Source organism: Rhinolophus ferrumequinum, chromosome 25, assembly GCF_004115265.2.
Source record: "Rhinolophus ferrumequinum isolate MPI-CBG mRhiFer1 chromosome 25, mRhiFer1_v1.p, whole genome shotgun sequence".
Taxonomy (NCBI): Eukaryota; Metazoa; Chordata; class Mammalia; order Chiroptera; family Rhinolophidae; genus Rhinolophus; species Rhinolophus ferrumequinum.
In genome coordinates, this window is record NC_046308.1 from 39,392,649 (window position 1) to 39,416,547 (window position 23,899).

At 41.9% G+C, this 23,899-nt stretch overlaps 1 protein-coding gene across 1 annotated transcript in view; it reads right to left on the reverse strand.

Moving 5' to 3' along the window:
* TECTA (tectorin alpha) overlaps positions 1-19,389 on the reverse strand; it is an 87,232-nt gene extending 67,843 nt beyond the window's left edge. The window contains exons 1-6 of the mRNA XM_033097891.1: positions 19,289-19,389; positions 13,851-13,915; positions 10,201-10,334; positions 7,473-7,760; positions 3,725-3,862; positions 3,212-3,377 (exon numbers count right to left, since the gene is read on the reverse strand). Of these exons, the coding sequence (XP_032953782.1) occupies positions 3,212-3,377; positions 3,725-3,862; positions 7,473-7,760; positions 10,201-10,334; positions 13,851-13,915; positions 19,289-19,299 (802 nt within the window). The 5' untranslated portion in view covers positions 19,300-19,389. The remainder of the gene's footprint in view (positions 1-3,211; positions 3,378-3,724; positions 3,863-7,472; positions 7,761-10,200; positions 10,335-13,850; positions 13,916-19,288) is intronic.
* Positions 19,390-23,899: the final 4,510 nt, after the last annotated feature.

The window sequence follows — 23,899 nt, forward strand, 5'->3', positions numbered from 1 at the left end:
CAATCGCATGAACCAGGAGTCAGAGGCACAAATTTAAATCCTAGGATCCCTTGGAAGATTCTAGAAAGGGCTGACCTCTGGCTTGGCACCTTTCAGGGCTCATAAATTTTACAGATGCTGCTTAAGCAGAATTCACAACCATATAAGTTGTCTTGTCTTTCACTCTAGGCCCTGTGAAAATCCAGCCCTTCTCTCCTTTTATCCACCAGTCAGAACTGATCAACAGAATCTAAGTCAGGAGCATGAGGTGGGGGGAAGGGAATGCTTTTCAGGCATGGGCTAATTTTTAAAATGTTCACTACTATTGATTGAGGTGACAGTCTTTAAAACCATTTCCCTAAATAAATGATCTCCCCACAAAAAACTTTGCTAATATCAATCTTCAATTGAAATGCGAGCATCTGGGCTGAGGGCTGTGATAGTCCTCTTTCGGCACTCAGAGTCAAGAGAACTGGGCAATGGTCACAACTCTGAAATCGACTTACATGACTAGTGACTTAACTTCCATCTGTCTCAGCTTTCTAACCTGCAAAATGAGGACAATGCTATTTTCCCATCTCTGCCTCATGGGGAACCAGTGATGCTATAAAAAGTTGGCACACGTTGATAAAGGTAGGAGCATTTGTAAATTGAGAATGCCCAAAAAGGAAAGTATCAAAGACACAACATTAAAAAATGTAAATAATGTCATAGACCAGGAGTAACTATAGTTTGGAACTGTGGTTTGAAAAGATTTCTCACATTTTTATAAAACTGAACACCTAGTGAATAGCACAAGGCGAACGGTTAACCTAAGCAGAAGGCATGGGTGCCGCAGTAACAGTCCTTTCGATCTCTGTCCAGCAGGAACAATTACATCTCAACAGACAATTATGTTTCAGACCTATTGAGAACAGGGCCCCCAAACGGCATAACAGATTTATTCACATTCCTAGTAGTTCATAGACATGAGGCCTGAAGAAAGGCCCCCCGAACCTCAACATTCTGTGGCACTAATCCTGACTGCATATATTGTAACAGCCTCCATTCAGTGCAATTTCCAGTCTCTGCTTTTACAGGCTTCCAATAAATCAGAGGAAAATGCCTTTGAATGCAGAAGATTTGGCCCAAAAGGTAGACTCTCAGAGATGAGTTTGTTTGTGAAACAATGATACAATAAACAAGTTCCATGCAACACTTCCCCTGCTGTCACCTGCGCCAACCCCAGTCTCATTAGATTGATGTATGTCCAGTGGCACATAAAATGCACAGTAGTCTATATAAGGATATTGAATTTGTCCTGTGAATGAAACCCAAACCCATAACTCAGGGGGAAAAGAATGAAGTCAAAGTGGGGACTTTGTACACAGCTGGCATCTGTCCAACTCCACAACTCTGCAAGCCAATGTTTTCCATGACCACAGCATTTCAGTCCCAGGACTCAGGAGAAAGGCTGTCACCAGGCACTTAGGTTGCATGGCCCCCGTCAGCCAGTTTGGCAGTGCTTGGATAAAGGGGGAAAGGCATTGGGTAGATCTCTAGTCCAGGCCATAAAGGGGAGAGAGATAGTAAGGTGTTGGTTTGGTATCTGTCACAGACCTTGAGTGAAGCAGTATTTACACTCAGTAAGGGAAGTGGGCACAGTCTCAGAAATCCTGGGAGCTAGATTCTTTTCTGTCCAGTTTAATATCAGCTTAGTTCTAAAACATGTATTTGCTATTCTTAACATGGAGGAATTTACAGAGTCCACAGAGGCAAAGATTCCCAGGCAGACCATTAGCACAAATGACCTTTCGAAGGCAGAGATTTGACAAGCCTGACCACAATGCAGGGACTAAAGGGTAGAGGGTGTGGGGATTTCAGACCAGGTGACTATGGCTTTTCTGTATATTATACAAATTGAAGCTGAGTCAAAAGAGAAACCTGAAGTCCCCTGGGTTGCTGAGAAATGCAGGTCACCAGGCCAGGCTTTCTATCTGAGGAGGGCAAGAGAGCTCCTGAAAGCTTCATCCCAACCCAAGGCTTCTTTCTAGGATCATTCTCTGCATTTCCACAATATCCTGCACTCATGTCTGTCATAATAAGTCTTAAACTATGTCATCACTGTTTCTGTGGCTGGCTTCTCTACCATGGTGGTGTCATGGGAGGCTAGTACTCCTTCATCTTCAGCACCTAAAAGTGTGGCTAGCACCTACCGTGTTTCCCCAAAAATAAGACCTAGCTGGACAACCCGCTCTAATGCATCTTTTGGAGCAAAAATTAATATAAGACCCGGTCTTATATAATATAATGTAATGTAATGTAATACAATATAATACCAGGTCTTACGTTAATTTTTTGCTTCAAAAGACACATTAGAGCTGATTGGCCAGCTAGGTCTTATTTCTGGGGCTCTCAAAATGTTCTTTGGAAAGACGCAGTGGCTGGATGGCTGACTGGATGGGTGGGTGATTTACTAATTCTAGTTGCTATTGCCTGCACTCCTAGAAGCAGAAATATTCACAGAAATCCTGTTTTCAGAATGCTTTTAGACACATCAGAAGCAGGAATCTGTAAACCAGGATGCTCCTGTGAGAGTCCTGGGCTGTTTTTTTCAATATTTCAGAGGAGGCTCCAAACTTTGGATGTCAAATGTGAAGGGAACCCATCAAGGTTCAAGTACGGCTTGTTCACACAGCCCTAAAGCAGCTCTTCTTCTCCCCAGATTCCCACGTTCTGTCACTGCACCAAAGACAATGACAGTTTTTCTCTTTCTTTCTAATCACACTAGGAAGTACTGATTTACTCTTGCAGGGACGGGGCAACGCTCCACGCTCGCCCACTCCTGTGGGTCTAGAAAGTGCAGACGGCAAAGCGGGAATAAAGATGAGAAGAAAATTTTAAAGGGAGAGGAGAAATGACAACAAGGATCATGTTAAACAGGAGGGCTGCCTTCTGTCCTCTGGCTGAAAAATCACCCAAGACCCTCCTCCACTAAGCAATGTTTGGGACAGGGAGCTGTGTTCACACCCCAGGGAAGGACTTTGTAAACCACAGTATGGCACATGCAGGGTTTCAGCTCCCGGTCTGATGAATGCACCTGCTAAAATTACCTTGCTCTCCATTACCCAGCTGAGAGATGTCAAAAGAGTAAGGCATCAGGAACGTGTCCGCCCCCATGGCTTACAAGCTTGCCTGTCAATCCAAACTGAACAAATTCTGCTTTGCTGTAGAGAAAAGGAAAAGCGTTTACCTCTGGAGGTGCAGCCATTGGCTGGGTCAATTTCCTTCCCATCAACTTTAAATGCCCAGCGGCCTGGAACATTGACGTTTGTGGTCTCCTGGATATTCACAATATCAGGGGTTCTTGACCCAGGGAGGCTGAAGAAATTCGTGAGGTTTCCACCATTAAATCCTGCCTAGAGCACAGAAGGAAAACAGGACTTTTGAGAACAAACACCACCCACATTGGTTAACTTGTCCCAATACCTTATTTTCAGAACTTAGCACATCTGAAATCAAGAGAGACCTTGAACTGCAGCCCCTGAGCCACCATTTCAGGTGGGAAAGGCCTGCCTAGTTCATGCCATACCCGGATCAAGGTATCTACGATAGACAGGACTAGCCTGTCTCAGTCCACCTGAAAGATCAGACCCACTTCTTTAGTTAAAATCTGTGGGTAGGACTCCCTCTAGGATACTGAGTAGCACAAGCAGAGAGTGCAGTACTTCAGAACTTGCAGAGGATGAAATGGAGAACCACCTACCTGTGCCATCACTCCCCCCAGACCCGTCAGGGGATCACCACCGCTTGCTGTCCCAGTGGTCCAGTTGATTTCATAATAATTGAAGAGTGTGAATGTATAGGAGCCATCAGACACCAGGACTGCCTGGAAGGTGTTCACCTACAGGATGGGAAGATGGGCTCATGACTCCCCAGGAGCTCCTCTCCCCAATTGCAGCTTCCTTTACTCAGCACCCTCCCTGGCCCCAACCAGCTCAGAGCTGCTCCATGCCAGCCTTCACATTCTGCCTCCTCCCTGCTCCCTGAATTTGTTCTTGCCTCCATTGGGAAAAACAAGACCTGTGAGATTGTGCACCTAAAAGTGAGATTGCCTGAGGATAACCTCGGGGCTGATTCAGTGCCTCTTTCACATTCTGATTTGCACCAGACAGAAAATGCAGAGGCCCGGCTCAGCTTGTGATGATACATGAGCACCTACAGATGGCAGCATGAGAATAAACCACAGGAAATCTTTAAGGCCGGGAAAGGGCTGCAAGCACCTCTTCCCACAGCAGGTTGAGTAGGGGGTGGGGAGGCAGAGAGAAGAGCCAGCCAGTGCTAGTCAGTGAGACCAAAGTGGTGGTATGGACTGTGCTCTCTCACTTCCCAGAAAACACGGGTAATCTGGGGGAGACGTCTCACCCTATTTTAAATGGCAGTTGGAAAGTGAGTTTTATAAAGCACTTTGTGGGGAGAAATGGCTCCTCTAATTATGCATCACTTTATATCTGCAAAATTCTCAACACTCATCTGTACCTCCAAACTATGCTAAGACAGGCAATTTGGGGGGCCATGTCCATCTTATAGCTTAAAAAACTGAAAGCTAAGGGAAATAAATTCCTGAAAATTTCACAATGACCCAGCAACAGAAAATGGGATTCAAGCCAGAGCTACCAGTCTTTCTGTCAACGCACTGTCGTTACACAGTGTCTTAATGTTAAACTTTTTAGGACAGAGTGTTATATAAATTCAAACAAGCTTTACAAACAGTTTCTGGAAACAAGCTATAGCAAATGCCATCCTTTACTATTTCCCTTTGCTAATTCCCTACCCCTTGATGTGTATTTTCAGGAAATTAAAATAAAAATAGAGTTTAAAAAGAAAGGCTGTTTTGACCTTTTCCATTCAAGCCTACCACTTTCCCCAGCTGCCTGATACTATCCAGGTTAACATTCTGTCAGACGCAGAGGAAGACCCAAATCCTTATCCTGTGTAATCAAACTGGGGTAGAGGATCTTGGAAGCCCCAAATCTCCCACCCTAGATGGTCCCAGGGAGGGAGACAAGGTGCAAGTAAAGAAAAGCCCTTTTTGTAAACAAGAACTCTCTCCTCAAGCTCTGTGTTTGCCACAGTTGATGGTGTTTATGATAGGGTCGCCCAGGTATATGCCTCCATTCTTTGGCTCTGCTCAACAGAAAAGGAAACTGGGACACAGAGATGAGTGAGAAGTCAGCTCAAGACTGCTATAAGGTCACTGCATGGTCAGGTTCAAGAGGCAGACACAAAGTCAAAGCCACACAAGGACTAAAGCTAAACCCTTCTTTAGACCAGGATTCTCCTTCAGGAAGTGAATTCCTTCTCCAGAAATGAAGTTGGAGATGTCTCTGAAGAGGCAGGTCTTGAGAGCAACCTACTTCTGATCCTAGAATCACCTTAAAACCAACCAGCCATCCTAACAACACTCCTGAATCTCACTTGCACTCATGGACATCCCTGCTCGCTCTTACACACCCCTGCTCGCACTTATCTCTTCAATATTAGTTTTAAGACTCCTCCAGATTTGTTTTTCTAAAATCATGTTTTCAAGTCTCTTGTACTCCAGAGGACTTCTAATGACACCTGGAGGGGGCAGCAGAGGGAAAAGTTCAGGATTCAGTTAGGAGACCAGTTTGCACCCTGCTCTACCTTCTCTGAGGTTCAAACCTCTTTTCTTGCCACTCGGGCAATTTTCTTAACCTCTCTGGGTCTGTTCCCTTCCCTTACAAGTGGAGAGACTGCTTATTGTGGAGCACTCCTGTGAGAGTTACATGATATGTAAAAATAGCGTATCACAGAGCTGGGCTCATAGGAAGCCATCAGTAAATATTAGTTTTCCTTCCTTAAAGTAAACATGTCCCCTTTCCCTTCCCTTTCTATTGGGCTTCCACGAGACCTGCCTCTTAAAGACTTTTCACACCCAGTGTTTAGTTGGCCTGATGATATGAGTTCCCATACAGAAGGCTAAATGTAAGATAATAGGGAGATGCAAGAGGGGGCCAATTTCAAAGATAGGGATGGACAAACACTTCTGCAGCTCTGGAGGATTGTATCATCTTTTTTCTCCAAGGAGCTCAAAACATTTAGAGGTTATCTTGTTCATCCTCGTTGAAAGAGTTTTCACCCAGTCCAGAAATTTACTTCAAGGTGCAAATCAGAAGGTATCTAACTTATCTTGCCAATTTTATTGCCAATGGAAGGTTTTCTTTTTTTTTTTAACTGGTTATCAGCATTTGATGGGCATTGCTTTTCTTTTTTTCCCCCACTGACACTAAAATTTATCGATCACTGGCATCTTACATTCTAGCGCCGTAAGGTATGAGGTTTAAAGGACATAAAATATCACCCAAGGAGTTGTTAGCAATCCAATACATGACATAGGAAAATGTATGCTTCTTTAGAGGTTATTTCTAGCCGTGCATACACTGTTTAAATTGTGTTGTTCTGCTCTCTAGAACCTCTCAGCGATAAAGTGTATGCTGGTGCTCTGGTCAAAAGGTGCTAAAATACAACGTGCTCACTGCACAGGAGCTACGAATTGCTAGCCCAGCACTTTCCCATCTCTGTGTCTAACTCAATAATTTCTGTTCCACCCCCAAACAACTGACTCACTGCCACGGAAATTGGACAACAGATGGAATCGGAAATATTCCTAAGAAAGCAGAGGGCAGATTTTTTTTGAGTGTCTTTGCTTACTGGAAACTATACAGATGATGACACGTCTGCTACTTCAAAATTCTCCTCTGCCAAAGTCACCCAAAGAAGCTGCAGGCTTTCCTGAAAAGTGTGTTCTGCCCCTTCATGTAGAAAGTTGATTATCTCTACTATATAATGCTAGTGATAAACCTTCTTATTGGACTGCTCCTTTGGGATTTCAAAGCAGATGTTAAAACTTTATTCCTGAGATGCTCTAACTGCCCACTCCAATTAGCATCGAGTGTGAACGCTAGCCCCCATAACACGAAAAAAAAAGTTTATAATGTAATACAGGTCAGGTCATTTGTGCCCAGAACTAGCACCCTATTTTTATCATCCTACCAGCTTTTGTGAAGAAAAGAAAAAAAGGAAATTTGCTGATGGAGAGAGGCATTTGTGCCTCTGGCAAGAAAAAAGGACCTTTGGGCTCCTAACGGGTCCCTAATCATGTGACCTGGATCAGGTCTCCGTGCCTTAGTCTCTCTCCTGCAAAATAGAGATGCTACCTACTGCAAGGAAATTGTAGCAGGGTTCTTTTTACACAGTTGTAATGATTCAGGATAGGGATGATACATCTTCTGAAATATTACAGCTGACTGGACTGATTAGGTATGATAACTTCCCCCGTTTCCTGGAAAGGGGGTGGCAAGATTCATGAGTATAACTCAAGGAAACGGACATTCCTCAGTTCTGACAATTACACTCCTTCACAGTAGTGAAGATGGACAAGAATTAAATGTCAGGATATGAAGTGGAAAACGGAAAATTTGAATTATTACAGGTGTGGTGCTGCTCCCTCCATAAAACGTGACTTCCTCCCATGTCACAATGAAAACCCAAGTGGCAGAGAAGGTTGCCATGTCTTTGAAGTACTTCCTGATGTCCTTGGTGGCTCTTTTCAAGATGACAGGGTCCATGGTCTCTCTGTAATAGATCTCGCCTCGAATTCCATTGTGCACATCTGCCCAAAATGGGGCAATGAAGGCCCTCCCATCCGTCAAGGGAAAGGATTCCGGTGTGAACTGGCTCACTAGCACATTGAAGGAGACAACTCCATTGTTATTGACCTGCAAATGTAAGAAAGGTTTTGCACAGTGGATCTGAAACCATGACAGCTTCAGAGTCCTAAACCAAGACAGATACTCACCTAAATCATATGAACAGAAACAACTTTTAAACCACTGAATTAGAACACATTGATCATCTAGGAGGTTTGTTTACTTCCAGACAAACTCATTGGTTTTTTTTCACTTTCAATTTGTAGTAAACTGTATTTCTTATTAATAATCCATCTCATTTGCATGTTCTCTATCCTACCTCTATTTACATTTATCTAATGCTACCCAGTTGTGTGTGTATTGGGCCAGGCAAGGGGTGATGTGGGCAATAAAGAAGATCCAGAGTCACAGATATAAAACAGACAGGAAAAAAAAAGAAGAAAGAAAACCACAAAAAACACGAAAGCAGAAAGTTAAACCTAAAAATTGAGGAGCTCTATATTAGACCTCGATTCCTATGACATGACAAGAGATGAGTGTCAGAAAAAGAAAAATCAAATACTCCATCTTCAAACTCAGACCTCAGGATAAGCTATACCGTGCTCTAGATGAAACATTTAATGGACTTTTACTGACTGTCACAACCACTCTGACTATCTTATGGTGATTTCTTCATGATTTGCAAATGTCTTAGCAAACTCATTAAATTACTAAACCTACCTGCAAATAACAAGCCATTATGTATACTCAGTTGACACAGGATCTGTACACAATTTTGCCTCTGCCTGCATCTGCAGCTCTATGCATTCTGTTTGCTATGTTTATATCAATTAGTAATATTATGGACATTAGCAGGGACCCAGGTCCCAGAGGTAAGTTAGCAGTACCTGAGCCAATGTTTGTCAATTTGTTTTGGAAGCAAGGGTGTGGAGTTTGGAAAGGAAGCTGGAGAGCCAGCTACAAGGACAGTAAGAGTCTACTGTCTGCAAGTAATAGCAGACAAGCCAGAGGCTTGGAAAAAACTGCACTACTAAAAGTGCTAGAAACTCTTGAGAACAATTTGCCCTCAAATAAGTCTGCCCCAAATTAAGGTCCCTCCTTTTGCAAGGACAAGAATTATTCAGACTCCATGTCACGTAGCACAATAGAGGAGAAAGGAGTTTAACTAAATACATTTGTTCTAGCTGTCTGTAAGACTAAGGCTTCCAGCATGAAAGTCCTGTGTTTATCTCTCATCTCCAAAATCAGATCAACACATTCTGAAATTTATAATCAGCTATGATGAACTAAGGAAGCTCTACTGTGAGTAGAGAATAAAAGGCATTTCAGAATGCAGAGCAATGTGTTTGCTAGGGAATAATGGGTGTAATTAAAACACACAGACTAGCAGAGGAAGCTGGTGATGGCACAGTTGTGTTTTGATTATATTCTATAGTTAAGACCAGTCATTCTCAAACTTCAAGAACGTCAGAATCACCTGGAGGGCTAGTTAAAACACAGATTACTGAGTTTCCCTCCAAGAGTTTCTGATTCAGTAGGTCTGGTGTGGGACCTGAGAAGCGACATTTCTAACAAGTGATTCTGATGCCCAGGTGATTCTGATGCTACAGGTTCAAAAACCACTGGTTAGGTAATGGAAGAGGGAACTACTTTCTAATGTGTGTCAGCCCAGAGCTATAAATCAGCAGTTGGGGAAGATAGAGGTCCCAGATTCCCAGATGGCCAGAGGTATAGGTGTTTGGAGTTTCATTTCTTCCCCCAGGGCAGAACACACAATAAAAAAGGATGTGATATAATCTACATATGCTGCACCCAATCTTGTAAGGTCAAAGACAGAAACAGGTTTAGCTGCTCTGCACCTTCTTCTCAATGTACAACAGTCGCACTAGCAGCAAACCCGATAATCCAAAAATAATAATAACAATAATAACCTGAGAATGCAGGTGCCCAGAAGAATTGTGACAGCAAATGACACCATTTCTTTATGCAGGTATGACAACGGGACTCTATGAAATGTCTCAGACCCAATGAGGGTGGCCAATTCTGCAAACAACTTTTATATAGTAGTTGATTACCCCTCTACCATGCTTTGACTCTGCTTCAAATTGGTAGGAAGCCTAAGAACAACAGATGCCTAAACTTTTTATATCCCCATAGGGGAAAGAAAAATGATATTGCTCTTATTGTGATTCATTGTATCTTTTATCTTGTTGTGTAGCAGAAATAATGTTCATGGCACGGGGCCTCTGTTTCACTTCTGTGTCTAATCACCCACAAAAGCAATTTATTGCCCTGTATACTCCTTTACAATGAATATTAGCCAGTAGATACACCCTTGACTTTCTTAATCATAAAACCTATGAGTTCATGGTATCTCAGAACCTGTCATTTGGGCTGCCAATAAATCCTCCATTCCTGGAGCCCTGGAAGAAGGTATTTTAAATGTTTTCCTTAATGACAAACAAAGGGGAAAGCCACAAAGCAACAGCTGGGCTGCTTCTCCACTTACATAGACAGTGCGGTAAGGAACGCCAAAGAAGAAAATGGGGATGGCCAACTTAATCTCAGATGAGCTTCCGTCGTCTACTTTAGGGGTTTTGGTGTCGTTCTGCCAAAATGGATACATGAGCTCCCTGGGCTGAACTGTCAAGAGAGATGGTGGTTAGATAGATGACAGATTCCTCTTCCATTAGGCAAGCTACTTCCCTCCCACCCACTGAAGCCAGCTTCTTTCAGTAAGTCTTGCAAACTACATGAAAGTCAGACTCCCTTTTCATTTATCCTAAACCTAAGCTGTACACAGTGCATGATCTCCTGCCTCTGGAAGGGAGAGAATGGGAGTGATGCTATTTCTCCTTAGGAGAAATAACTTCATGCATCATTTCTAAGCTTCCCCACATGCTAGAGAGCGCAATAGTTAAAACTAGCTGGAAGCTGTGAAATCAACCCTGCCGGTTGCTCTCAGAGCATTGAAAGGTGGCCGCTAGGTCTGGCATGGCTTATATGGCTTGATCCTTGATCAGAAGGCAAGGTACAGAGAAGGTGGCTTGTGCTATGAAGCTCCTTTCTAGCTCAAGAACTGTACTATCATGTCTTTTCCTGAAAGGCGTCCCTCCCTCTTGCTACATAATCAGAGAAGATACCAGATCTCAGAAGGAAAGAAACAACAGTTGGAACTGGGACAAAAGTAGGAGGAGAGGGTTTGTAGTAACTAGCCCGTGAATGAGCTTGATTGAGCTCCAGCCCTGTGAGAAGGCTCTTTGCCCAGTTCCTGTTTACAAAAGACAGCATGGGATCCTCTGGGGCGAGGGAGGTTGGGCCCTTAAGAACTCTTTGAAGAGGAGGCTCAGGACTCTTACTCATCATCCTGATCCAAAAATGGGGCAATGAAGGCCCCTGATCAAAGGTGGGAGTCAATATACACAGGTACCCTCATGTAAATAACTGTGTCACTACCTCTTCTCGCAACCTGGCTTATTTCTCCTCCAAACTCTTGCAAGGTGTGTCCCAGTTTAGCGAGAGAAATTAGACAATTTCCCAAAGGTCTACATAATTGATGATCAGATCCAATGGTATCTATGAAATAATCTACATTTGAGGCTGCCTCTGTCCTCTCTCTGTTGAATGAAAATAGAACAACAGAACATTATCTTTTCTTTCATTTTAAAAAATGGTTTGTTAGGGCCGGCCCGGTGGCTCAGGCAGTTAGAGCTCCGTGCTCCTAACTCCAAAGCCTGCCAGTTCGATTCCCACATGGGCCAGTGGGCTCTCAACCACAAGGTTGCCGGTTCAATTCCTCGAGTCCCGCAAGGGATGGTGGGCTCCGCCCCCTGCAACTAATGATGGCAACTGGACCTGGAGCTGAGCTGTGCCCTCCACAACTGAGACTGAAAGGACAATAACTTGACTTGGAAAAAAGTCCTGGAAGTACACACTGTTCCCCAATAAAGTCCTGTTCCCTTTCCCCAATAAAATCTTTAAAAAAAAAAAATGGTTTGTTAGTTTTCAGGGGCAGTGGAAAAACCATTTGGGGCTTCTGCCCACAGTTCTTGCTTGCAGAAATCCAGATGCTAATACCCCATTCTCAGGTCAGCGGCCCTCTCTTTGGGAAAGCCCCTGCTCTCTGCGATGGAGCTGACAGGCTGCTGGGCACCTGGGCAAGGACTGCCCTGCTCCTTTGGGAGCCTTTTAGTAAGAGATAACAGCTCATGTAAGAGAGTGCAGAGTAACCAGGAAGCACAACAGCGTCAGGCCAAGTGCCAGCTTCTCTCCTTCTGGAGCAAGGAACAAGAGGTGATCTGCCTGGACAGAGAGCTAATCTGTTTGCGAGGAGTAACATCAGAGGGAAGCAGGGAAAAGTAGCCTGGTCATTACTGGATAAACATTGTTCCCCAAGCCCCAGAAGTCTCTGGGAAGTCTCTGGGAAGCCAAGCAAATTTGAGCCTTTAGGAGGTGCTGTAGCTAGTTTCATCACAGGAGCACTCAGCTGACTGCTTTATTTAATGTCACAATCGGTAGGCAAAACGGGCTTCTCTGACATTCATGTTTACACAGAAGTAACAAATTCCAAATTCCTAGAAGGTAGGAATTAAAAAAAAAATCTCTATAATCCCTATTGTAGCATTATACACAGGCACTTATTCAACTTGAAAAGTGAACTTTCTCAAATTAATAATAATAAATCAAATCATGTCATGGATTTATCCTTCCTGGGGAACTATTTAGGAGTGAAGCCCAAGTGTGAGTAAGGGCTCATATTCACACTGAATTGTAATCATTTTAATGGAAAGATTAATTGGTATTTTGGGCAGCGTTGGCCAATCTGCCTAGGAAATGAAAAATCCATACCACTCATGGAGGAGACAGAAAACTATTGTTGTGAAGACTGCCCCTAACTTCCCTCTCTGCTCCAAAGGGGAGGTAAATGTGCAAGGTTTTTCTCTTCATGAGAGATCTTAACTAGTTCATGATTTTGAACAGGAAAGAATGGACAGTTAAAACTTTTCAATTTTAAGAAGAATACAAATAATAAAGATATTTAATATTATAAATACTTAACAAATACTTGTTGAATGAAAAAACGGTGCTTAACAAAAGGGAATAGGTTAAAATTGCAATAATTTTCACGTTGGAAGCCATCAATATTATAAAAATATAACTCATTAACAGCATGGCATATTCAACACCAGCAGAGTTAATAAAAGAAAGATTATTCTTATCCATGCTAGCTTTAGGCTGGGAATTTCACAATAAACATAACTGTGCTCCCAGGACTTTGTTTTTTTTGGGGTTTTTTTCATCAGATAAAATGTACTTTCTCAGAGCAGGAGTAGGAGATTGGAGTCAATGGGACTTTTGCATTATTGTGGGGTTTCACACTATAGTTTGTATGCTACAACTGTTTAAATTTACCCAACCCTAGAAAAATGTTAGGGCTACACATGCTTTACAGATCTGTTCATTCAGGACTTATAAGCAAGTGCCAGGTGAACTAAACAAATTAAATAAACAAAATAAAAGATGCTTTAGAATTAGCCATAAAAGTTTCAAATCTATGTACACTTTCCCACCTTTCTTTTCTAAAATCCAAAAACAGTAGAAAGAAGTGTATATGGCTTCTCACCTACCCCGGGGAATGCTACCCAGAGAAAAAGAAGAATGGTTAAAGGGAATCATTTTATTTTACTTGCAGTTTTAGGTTTTTGGCCATTGTAAAAGGCCACTGACACAAAAGTCACCAATATCAATGCCATTGGGACTTCTTGATTTTGGCAAGAAAACAAATGCATTCTTTAAAGTCTGTGCCACAAGTTAAATGCCTTAATGGGAATTAATCCTCAGGTTTGGGCTGTACACATACCTACTCTATGCTTCTAATGAAAATAATTCACATTGTCTTAAGACCCACTCCATTAACATGGGTCAACGGGGGAAACAAATAACATCCACAGTTAAATAAGAAAAAGTATGAATGTAAATAAACATTATTCAAGGTTAATTCATTTTGTCCTTGACAACGAAATTTAATTTACATTTTTTCTTGTTGTATCTGTAGACACATGTACACCTGCCATGACAATTATGGTTGCAACAAAAGTGTCTCTTTATAAATTCAAGAGCATGCTAATCAAGAGCTTTATGGAATTCTGTAGTACTCACCTTGGTGCCGTACAAGTGCGAAGATGAAAGAGACCCAAACTCTAAGTAATGATGAATAATTCATCCTGGAATTTTAAAAAGAAAAAGAAAAAAAAAATCCCCAGCTTGCCAGAGTAAATAGAACACCAGGTGTGTTTGGTGGCAAATCCCAAGACATCATAACGATCATAGAACAAATTCACATAACAACATCAATAGTTCTCAGTCAAGTTGAAATTCCTCGAATGCTGTCAGGTCCTCCTAAGTTCAACACTTCATGAAAAAATTAGACTCTGGCATGAGAAGCCAGTTTGGAAGTGTAATGAGATCACTCACATTATCAGGAAATTATATAGAATCAATGAGAGGAGCAATGAGTAAAAGAAAGGCATCTAGTTTGCAGCTACTAACGCCTGAAAAATAGGACCGGGCTCTAAAGAGCCAGGTCCTGTGTTGTGTCTCTAGGACAGAAATCATCCTCTGTGAGACCTGGCTCTCCTGATTTTCACAACAGCTTTCAATCTTGTTCAAGTAAAAGTCAATTAAAACACAATGCGTTGCTACTGGTAGGAAAATTTAGTTTGTCATCACCTTCTCTATAGTATGGAGCCAATCCAACGTTTTGAAGTACTGACCAGATTCACCCATACTATAGGACTCTGTCCAATGACTTTCCATAGTGAAATAAATGACAGGTACATTAGTAATAAAAAAGAACCATGCCGGGGCTGCTCCTTGGAATTACAATAAAAATGGAACCCAGCACACAAGCAAGTAATTAGTTCCAGCAAATTAATTAAAGAAAACCAGAAGTGAACTTGTTTTCATTTTGGTACAATCAGTTGAACCGGCTGCTTTACAGTCTGTGCTGCTCGGTCAAGCTGAGATGCAAACACACATGCGAACTCCAAGTTATACATACACCTGCATAAGAACTAAGTGCATGGGTAGACCATGAAGTTTGCCTCTGACAGTATTCTTAGGCACAAAAACCCTCCTCTTACTATTAGTTGAAGCGATCCTAATTCTTCAGCCAAAATTTCAAGGAAAAACAATCAGTGAATCTACCCTATTAGAGTTTTATTGTAAATCTTCAATTGTCAAGCATACACACTGAAACTCAAGCACATAATAAATATTAGTCAGCTTTGCTGAAAATGGTGCTAAGACTTTTGCAGAGATCACACAGCTTTAGCAGAGGTAGATGCTGTGTGCGTTTAAGACTTGAGCCCTTAGGGAAACAGTTCAGAGAGCAATAAGGAGGATTCATTTAAATATTCGTATTTATGAAAAATGTCACTAACCTGTTCTGTAGAGACTGGAGGAATTGAGTCAGAAATATTAAGCCAAATCTTGGTAAACCAGGAAAAAATTAGGCAAAACAAGAATTCATGTCAGTTCTCCCCCACTTGCTGCCAATTATTTCTGATTCCTGAAATGATGTCTGAATCCCCTACTCTTAAAACCAAAAATTCAGTTAGTCCTGCGCTAGACTCAGATAAGTGTTGAGTTGCAATCAAGTTTTTTTCTATTGATTAAGGAAAAGTAAATCTAAAGATCAGTTTCAGGATTGCGTAGAGAGGTTCTTTTCCTGAAAAACTAGACCTTTTTTTCCCCCCCTTAAAAAAAAAAAAGTAGATTCAGATGGAAATGTCAGGTACTTGGAGCTGAAACCTTGAGCTTTTCTGATCGGAATCGCTTTGCACTGAAAAACACAAAAGAAAACCCCCCTTCTACCTTTGTACCCAAAAAAAAAAGGCAACTGTATAATGTTACAGAATTAGCATCCACTAGCATGGGATTAAAACTCCAAACAAAGCTGCTGCCTCCAACATTTAAATGAAGTTGGTTTTCTACTAAAGCCTTTTTTTGTTTCTCTGGTTTTGAACAGTTGCCATAGATAGACTCTACTCTGTTTTTTCACAGGTGTGCATGAAGTATTTAAAGAAACTTTCTCAAACTTTTCTAGGTTTTATTCCTTCCCTTTCCTCTCTGATCCACCGCTGTGCAGCATGATAGTCCCAGGCACTTTCTAGCAAAACTGAAGGAGGTAACCCGGGCGGGACATGATCTTTCACGAGGGAAAATCCAAACCCCACTATGGAAACCTCCATGAGTGCCCAGTGAGGGTCCTCAAAGGGAGAGGAGGGAGACAGTCCCCTCCTGACAAAAATTTGCAGTAAGTAAATAACTTAAAAGGAACTGTAAACAAGGGAATAAGGTGTTAAAGTTGGATGAGGAATGAGAAAAATTGGCTAAGGCATAAAACTAAGTTTACTATTCAAAATATTTAGAGTGCAATTTGTTAAATCATTTCAATGTAGCAGAAAAAAACTCTCTCTAAATCAATGGGAAATTCAAAATTACTACAAATTTGTCTCAGACCAGAGATGTAAATGCCAACTGTAAAAAAAAAACAACAACAACAAAAAAAAACCCTGTAATTCCAGCAAGGTGTCCAAAAATGGACAAGCGTGTTTGGGGAACTAATGTTTTAGTCTAAATTATTTAATATTTTTTCCAAAAACCTGTGATAATTCAGTACATTTTGCACACTAAGTTTACTCTCCCACTAGTATTATGAATCCTCCATATATATTTACTTACAGATGTTGAATAACTATTTTCCTAAAAAAAGGCACATATTTATGTGACAGAAAATCTCATTTTTGAATGCTTAATCAAAATAAAATTAAACCCAGACTCACCTAGAAAAGCATTCTCCTTGCCCAATCTTTATTAAGGTTTTAGTCCAGTACTCAGTCTAAATGACTTGCAGCAAAATAGTTGGCTCTACTTAAAAAACTGCTAGTGGCATAATAATTGCTTTGGTCTTCTTTCTTCATGCACTCAAGGGTATTTATATCTCAGCCCTTTGACCCATATTAAATGCTTCATCCTTCTTGAGGCAGGACTGCTACTGAGATGAATGCCATCTGGGCATAACCAGATACACAAGATGGTGGCGTAAATGAATCAGAATGAACTTGAGAATCTGGGTACAAGAAGTGCCAGGTACTTGGGGACAGACTGGTCTGATTTATCGCTGGCTGGGCTGGGAAGCCAATCAGTGAGTATGTATGCCAGGTGTGTACTCAATGATTATAGATGGAGAGATGACCAAAATTTCTTTTTTGCTCTTTTTATTTTTATTTTTTTTAGATTATAGTTTTAAAATGTATTTTGCAGTTATAGTTGACATGCAACATTAGTTTTAGGTGTACAACATGGTGATTAGACATTTATATAATTTGTGAAGTGATCACCCAAAAAGTCTAGTACCATCTAGCACCATACATAGTTATTATAATATTATTGACTCTATTCCCTATGCTATACCTTACATCCCCATGACTATAACAACCAAATTGTGCTTCTTAATCCCTTCATGTATTCCCCCCTACCTCCAATCACTCTCTCATCTGGTGACCATGAGTTTGTTTTTTGTATCTATGAGTTTGGACAAAACTCTCTCTTTATGCTATGCTGGTAGGAGAACTTATTTGCTGAAGATGTAAAGTGAGCAAAGGTTTCTGACAAGATTTAGAACAAAGGTGGTGTTGAGAGTGGCTTGAAGCTAGTAACCCAAGTTATTTGTACCTTACAAAGATGGCACAGAATGAGGCTGCTTTTTAGGCAGGAGAAAAGATACCTGAAACGAACAAACACTATATCATTCCCTAGAAACAGTAGAATGGGCCTTATATGCCGATTGGTTTTGTTTTGTGTTGTTTTCTTAAGGTTCTTACACCTTTTCTGTGAAAAAGATAAGTCAGATTTGAGCTCATTTGAAACAATGCAGTGAGAAGTGTGGCTGGCCAACAGCCTCCAGCTGTTAAGAGTTCCTTCAGGCTCAGCCTCAGCATTGGAGCCAAGGGCACACCCTTCTTGGGATGGAGGGCACTCAATGACTGGGCAAGGTCGGGGACAACGGCCTGACACTTCCTGTCAAAGCAGGACCCCTCTAATGGGCAGTGATTGCTCTGGAGAGCGTAGTTGAGCTGACAAAAACTGTGTCAAGTGCTCAACTGAGGCAGCTATTATGCCAAAATCAGGGCCTGGTTGGGAAATCCTTATATACATATATATAAAGTATTATGTATATAATTCTATATGTATGGGATTTATTATATATATGAAGGTCTGACAATTAAGTTCGTGACCTTGTTGCAACGATGTTGCTAACCTTTTTTGATATCAGAAGGATTATTCATTATGAATTTGTACCAACTGGACAATTAACCAAGTTGACTATTCGGAAGTGCTGAAAAGGCTGCATGAAAAAGTTAGACGATCTGAACTTTTCGCCATCAATTCATGGCTCTTGCATCGCAACAATGCACCAGCTCTCATGGCACTGTCTGTGAGGGAGTTTTTAACCAGTAAACAAATAACTGTATTGGAACAGCCTCCCTACTCACCTGATCTGGCCCGCAATGACTTCTTTCTTTACGCAAAGATAAGGAAATATTGAAAGGAAGGCATTTTGATGACATTCAGGACATAAAGGGTAATACAATGACAGCTCTGATGGCCATTCCAGAAAAAGAGTTCCAAAATTGCTTTGAAGGGTGGACTGGGCACTGGTTTTGGTGCATAGCTTCCCAAGGGGAGTACTTTGAAGGTGACTGTAGTGATATTCAGCAACGAGGTATGTAGCACTTTTTCTAGGATGAGTTCGCGAACTTAATTGTCCAATCTTGTATACACATGTACATACGTACGTGTGTGTATGTGTGTGTGTGTGTGTGTGTGTGTGTGTGTGTGTGTGTGAGAGAGAGAGAGAGAGAGAGAGAGAGAGAGAGAGAGAGAATCATCTGGGTAGTTGTCTCCAGAGATTTCGACTCTCTAGATTTCTGAAGACTTCTGAGCCCTCAGACATGCCCCATTCCATGCATTTGGAGCTAAAATTTCTGCCAGCAAAGGAAGACGAGAGGACTTTCCGTCACAAGGCCACAGTTGACCGCCTATCCAACCCCATTCAGAAGCTGCTCCCGTCTGCTTTCTGAACTGCTAGGCTTATACCCAGGGCTAAGATGCAGCGTAACCCAGGCCAGGGATATGCAGGGCCTGGTGCGGGAGGAAAGGAGCTATACCCCAAAGGAGCTGCAGGCCCTAGCCAGCACATACTGGCACAGACAGCAGGGAAGGGGCACCCATGAGATTGAATTGTGAGGCTTCTCAATTAAGGAGAACGGGCCAGAACACAGACTAAGGGAAGGTTTGTTGACTTGCGGCTCTCTCTAGGGATATAGCTTTTAACTGGCAAAGACCCCAGGGGATGGTGCAAACTCCCTGCTAGGGCAGCTTCTAAAAGTCTGGAAATAAGTGATAGCCCACATGGAATAAGGTTGAAACGCCTGAATTACTGTGACAGATGGCATAAGAGGGGACATAAAAAAGGCTCAGGGAAGTGAACGTGCTACATCAGATATATTACGTGAGTCTGGAACACCTACCTGGTGATCATGTTCCATGGGAAGGTCTGTATCACCCACCAAAGTCAGCAGGAATATGCTGGTCAGAGAAGCTCCGACATCACCGAGAAGCTCAGTCTTGGCTTCCCTCCGCAGGCCAGCACTGATGGCAGGAGCTTGACTACAGAACTTGCCTGTCTGACAGCAATGGACATGTGATGGGCACCTGAAGTAGTACAGACCAGATGGCAGCATTCTACTCCTGTGTGAAGCCAGCAGTCACAATCTTCAGGATGACCGACAGATGAGGCTGGTAGCCAAGGGGGCCTGATCCATAGAGAGTTATGGAGATGATTAATAGAGCCTGGCATCCAAGGGGCAAAGTAGATGGGGAGCCACCCAGGGTATTGCTTACGAGTATACGAGTATAATAAAGAAGAGCAAGAATTTGTGAGCAAGAGGCCAAAGGCAGTTGCCCCAATAAAAAATCTTGAGCCGTTGCTAAGTTTGTGAATCTGAGTCAGTTTTCCAATCTGGAATCCATAGACTGAAAAGGTGACCAGGTCCCCAAAGGGAAGAACCCTGCAACACCACATCAAGTATGTTCAGTAATGATTCTTCCAGTTGTCCCCCAAAAGACCTATGGCCATTTACTTGAGTGACTGTAGACTGAGGGAAAGGAAATGCCTGGACATTTTGAGAACTGGGGCAAAAGTATAATTGGACAAGGGATTTGAGTTAACATTGATACCCAAAGACTCTGATACAATGGGAATGTATAGGGCACAGGGAATAAAAGGAATCCTGGCCAAGTCACGTTGACAGTGGGCCCACAGGAGCTGCAGGCCCACCTGGATATCATTTTTTAAGTCCCAATGTATAATTGAGATAGACGCACTTAGCACATTGGGTCCTTGGTTTGTGGGTATCACTCCAGCCAAGGTAGTAAATATGAGTATTGCATCCCTGGGTCAGGGGAAAATGGTAAAGAGCAGGAGTGGGGAACTCTATTATTAATCTCCATTAAACTGACCATGATGGGTCCTGAAAAATTACTCGATTACCACAAATTCGGCCAATTTGCAGCTGCTGCACTAACATAGTATCTTTACTAGAGCCATTTAACTTGGCTTCAGATACATATGTGTCCATTCATTTGGCAAATGCATTTTTCCTATCTGAATCAGGAACAAGCAGCAGAAATAGTTCACATTTCAATAGAACAGACAGCAATATACATTTATAATTTTGCCCCAGGGCAGAGATCTGGACCCTTTGGATTCTACAGAACATCACCTTGATTCATTATGTTGATAGTATCAAGCTGATTGGGCATGATGAGTAAGAGGTGGCTAGCAGGCTGGGGGCCTTGGTAAGACACTGTTCCAGTAGGTAGGAGATAAATCCTTCAAAGGTTCAGACCTAGTACTTCAGTGAAGTTTTTAGGAATCCAGTCATCAGGGACATGCTGGGATCCTTCCTTCAAAGTGAAAAACAAATTGCTGCATCTTACAATCTCCACAAAGAAATTTATCCTTCTTTGTAGATTTCTTTGGGTTCTAGAGGCCATACATTCCATACCTATGAAATCTGCTCCAGCCCACATTCCAGGTGGTATAGAATTGATCCAGCTTTGACTTGGGCTGAGAGCATGAAAGAACTTCATAGTAGCTCCAAGTTGAAATGCAAGCAACCCTGCCGCTTGGGTCGTATGTTCAGTAGGCCCTTTGTTGTTGAAGAGTGTCAGTGTGGAAAAAGATGAAATGTGCAGTTTATTACAAACCTCCATGGGAGAACCAGAACACAGGCCCCTGGAGTTCTGGAACAAGGTGATGCCATCTGCAGAAAAGAACAGCACACCTGCTGAAAATCAGCTTCTGTGCAACTAAGCCCTGTAACAGAAAATTTGACCAAGATACAAGTGACCAGGTGTTCAGAAGTTCCCATCATGAGCTGGGCCTTACTGGACCTATCAAATCAAAGTCAGGTGGGCTCAGTAGCAATCTATCATAAGATGGAAATGGGGACTGGCAATGAGCAAGCCACCTGATTATGTAGCCTAGACTCCATGTCACCTTCCAGTTCTACCAGTACTCCCACCCCCTACCCAGATTACATATGGCTGTGTGTGTGTGTGGGGGGTGCACATGACAAAGAGGAGAAAAAGCCTTGGCATATGGATGGTTCAGCTTGGTGTGCGTGCGTGTAAGCCTAAAGGAGGTGGTGGCTGTATTCCAGCCTCACTCAGGGGTGGCCTTCAAAGACAATGATAAGGAAACATCTTCCCAACGCGTGGAGCTTTGGGCAATATATCTTGTCATGCACTTTGTGGCAAAGGAGAAGTGTTCTGAGGTTAGAACATGTACAAACTCCTAGGCAGTAGACAAGGGCATGGAAGGAAATAGCTTGGAAAATTAGGGACAAGGAAGCCTCGAGTAGAGACGAGGATAGACAGATGGGAATGGACACCAAGTGTGAAGATCTTATCATATCATATCATATCAGATCGTATCATATGTGCACGTGGGTGAAGGGGCCACAGAAGCATGGATGGAGGTTACGCATGGTTCCTAATAGCAGGAACTCCCATTTAGCAAGGCTGACCTAGTTACCATTGCCTCTGGATGTTCAACGTGGCAATAACAGAGACCAAAGCTAAGCCCTCAGCATGTCACCATTCCTCAGAGAGGCCAACTGGTCACCGTGTGGCAAAATGACTACCTTGGACTACTTTCTTCCTGGAAGGGCCAATAGTTCCATCTCACAAGAATAGACCTGTATTCTGGATATGGGTATGCCTTTCCTACCCAGAGTCTTAGCCAGCATCACTAAAGAGAGGCTTGCAGAATGCCTGATCCATAGGCATAGAATTCCATGCAAAACAGCATCTGACTAGGGAATCCACTGTTCAAAATGGGGCATGTATGTGAGTGTGGGCCCATGACCGGAGCAGGATCTATTGGTTGGGGCACAAATCGTGTAACAGATACAGAAGATGCAGCTCGGTGTTTCCTACTGCTTTAGAATCTTCATTCTTGGACATCTGGGTTAACTTTCACAAAATGGGACACTCATGCAATCTGTCAGGTTTTCATTCTTAAAAGCAGATTTAAAAAAAAAAACCTGATGTAGTTATTTCTAAAACTTTTCATATTTATTAATATCATGGTGATAATCATTTAAACAGCAAGCTGCAAGCATCAGTTTAAATTATAGCCTGAATGCTGTAAACCTGTCTTATTAAAGAGTGAATATTACTTACCTCTAAGTAATATTTCTGTTTGTACTGGCCTCACTCATTCTAGACACTGGGCATGGGCTAAACTAATAAATATGGCTTAATTATGAGAAAAATAGCATTGGCTCTTTGAAAAACTACATTGAATGTCACTTATTAATGTTTACTAACCAATCAGCAAGATTTTCTAGATCTCAGATCTCAATCATAAAAGATGTTCATCTCTAAAATTTAAACAAGGATTCAAAAGATATTTTCTGAAAGCAATTTTAGTACCTACCTCTAGCCAAGGAGTTTGCAATAGCTAATTCTAAGTAGAACAACATAACCCAAATTAGCCTTATTCTAAATCCTTCCTTTATTAGACGTTAGCGATAAAGATGGGAAAAGAGGGTGGGCGGTGCACATACTGTATTCCTTATTACCAATTAGCACCAAGTAATTCCTCTAGAAGAACTTCACTGGTCAGCCAGAAGCAGCTCTGACTAAAGCTTACTGTAGACAATAAGCGGAGAGTTTTAGGACTATTAATCCATCACTTTTCAAGGACACTCAACTGAAACAAATGTTCATACATTAAGGATAAATCATATATATATATCATATATATATATCCATATATATCTTGCAGAGGGGAAATCTCACTCACCAATGATTAAAAGTTAGATTCCAGAGGAAAGATGGCTTGGAAGACGACATGCATGGCTCATACAAATTTGTAATGTGTTGACTTCACATGCCTAGATTTGTGTGCCTAATTGGGAAGAATGCTATCTTGGTGGCACTAACCAGAAATAATACATCAGGCCCAAGATCAGTAATGTCTTTGACTGCTCAGATGTGACAAGTCATAAAACCAGAATAAATATTCTTTTTATATAAGTCCAATGGAGAACAATTTGGCAATATCTATCAAAATTACAAACACTTTGACTTTTTTTTTTCCAGGTGTATAATTCTGTAATACATTATCTATATTTCACATTGTATGTTCACCACCCAGAGTCAGTTCTCTTTCCAACCACTACATATTAGACCCCATTTACCCTCTTCTAGAGCCCCTCTTCCCCCCACTTTGACCTTTTGATCCAGCAATCCCACTACTAGGAATGGATTCTACAGTTTTATTTCAAATATGTAAAAGAACATATGCAGCAAATTGAAAAGAGTAAAAATAGAAGAGAGGGAGATGGGGGGGAGAGAGAGAGAGAGAGAGAGAGAGAGAGAGAGAAAGAGAGAGAGAGAGAGAGAGAAGAGAACTGAAATGTCTATCAACAGGTATTGGTCAAATAAGTTATAAATTACATCTATATTGTACTGTAAACAATGGGCAAGGTGATTCCCTATGTACTGCCATAGAGAGATCCCCAAAACACATTTAAGTGGAAAAAAAAGCAAGGTGCATCATAGTCTAT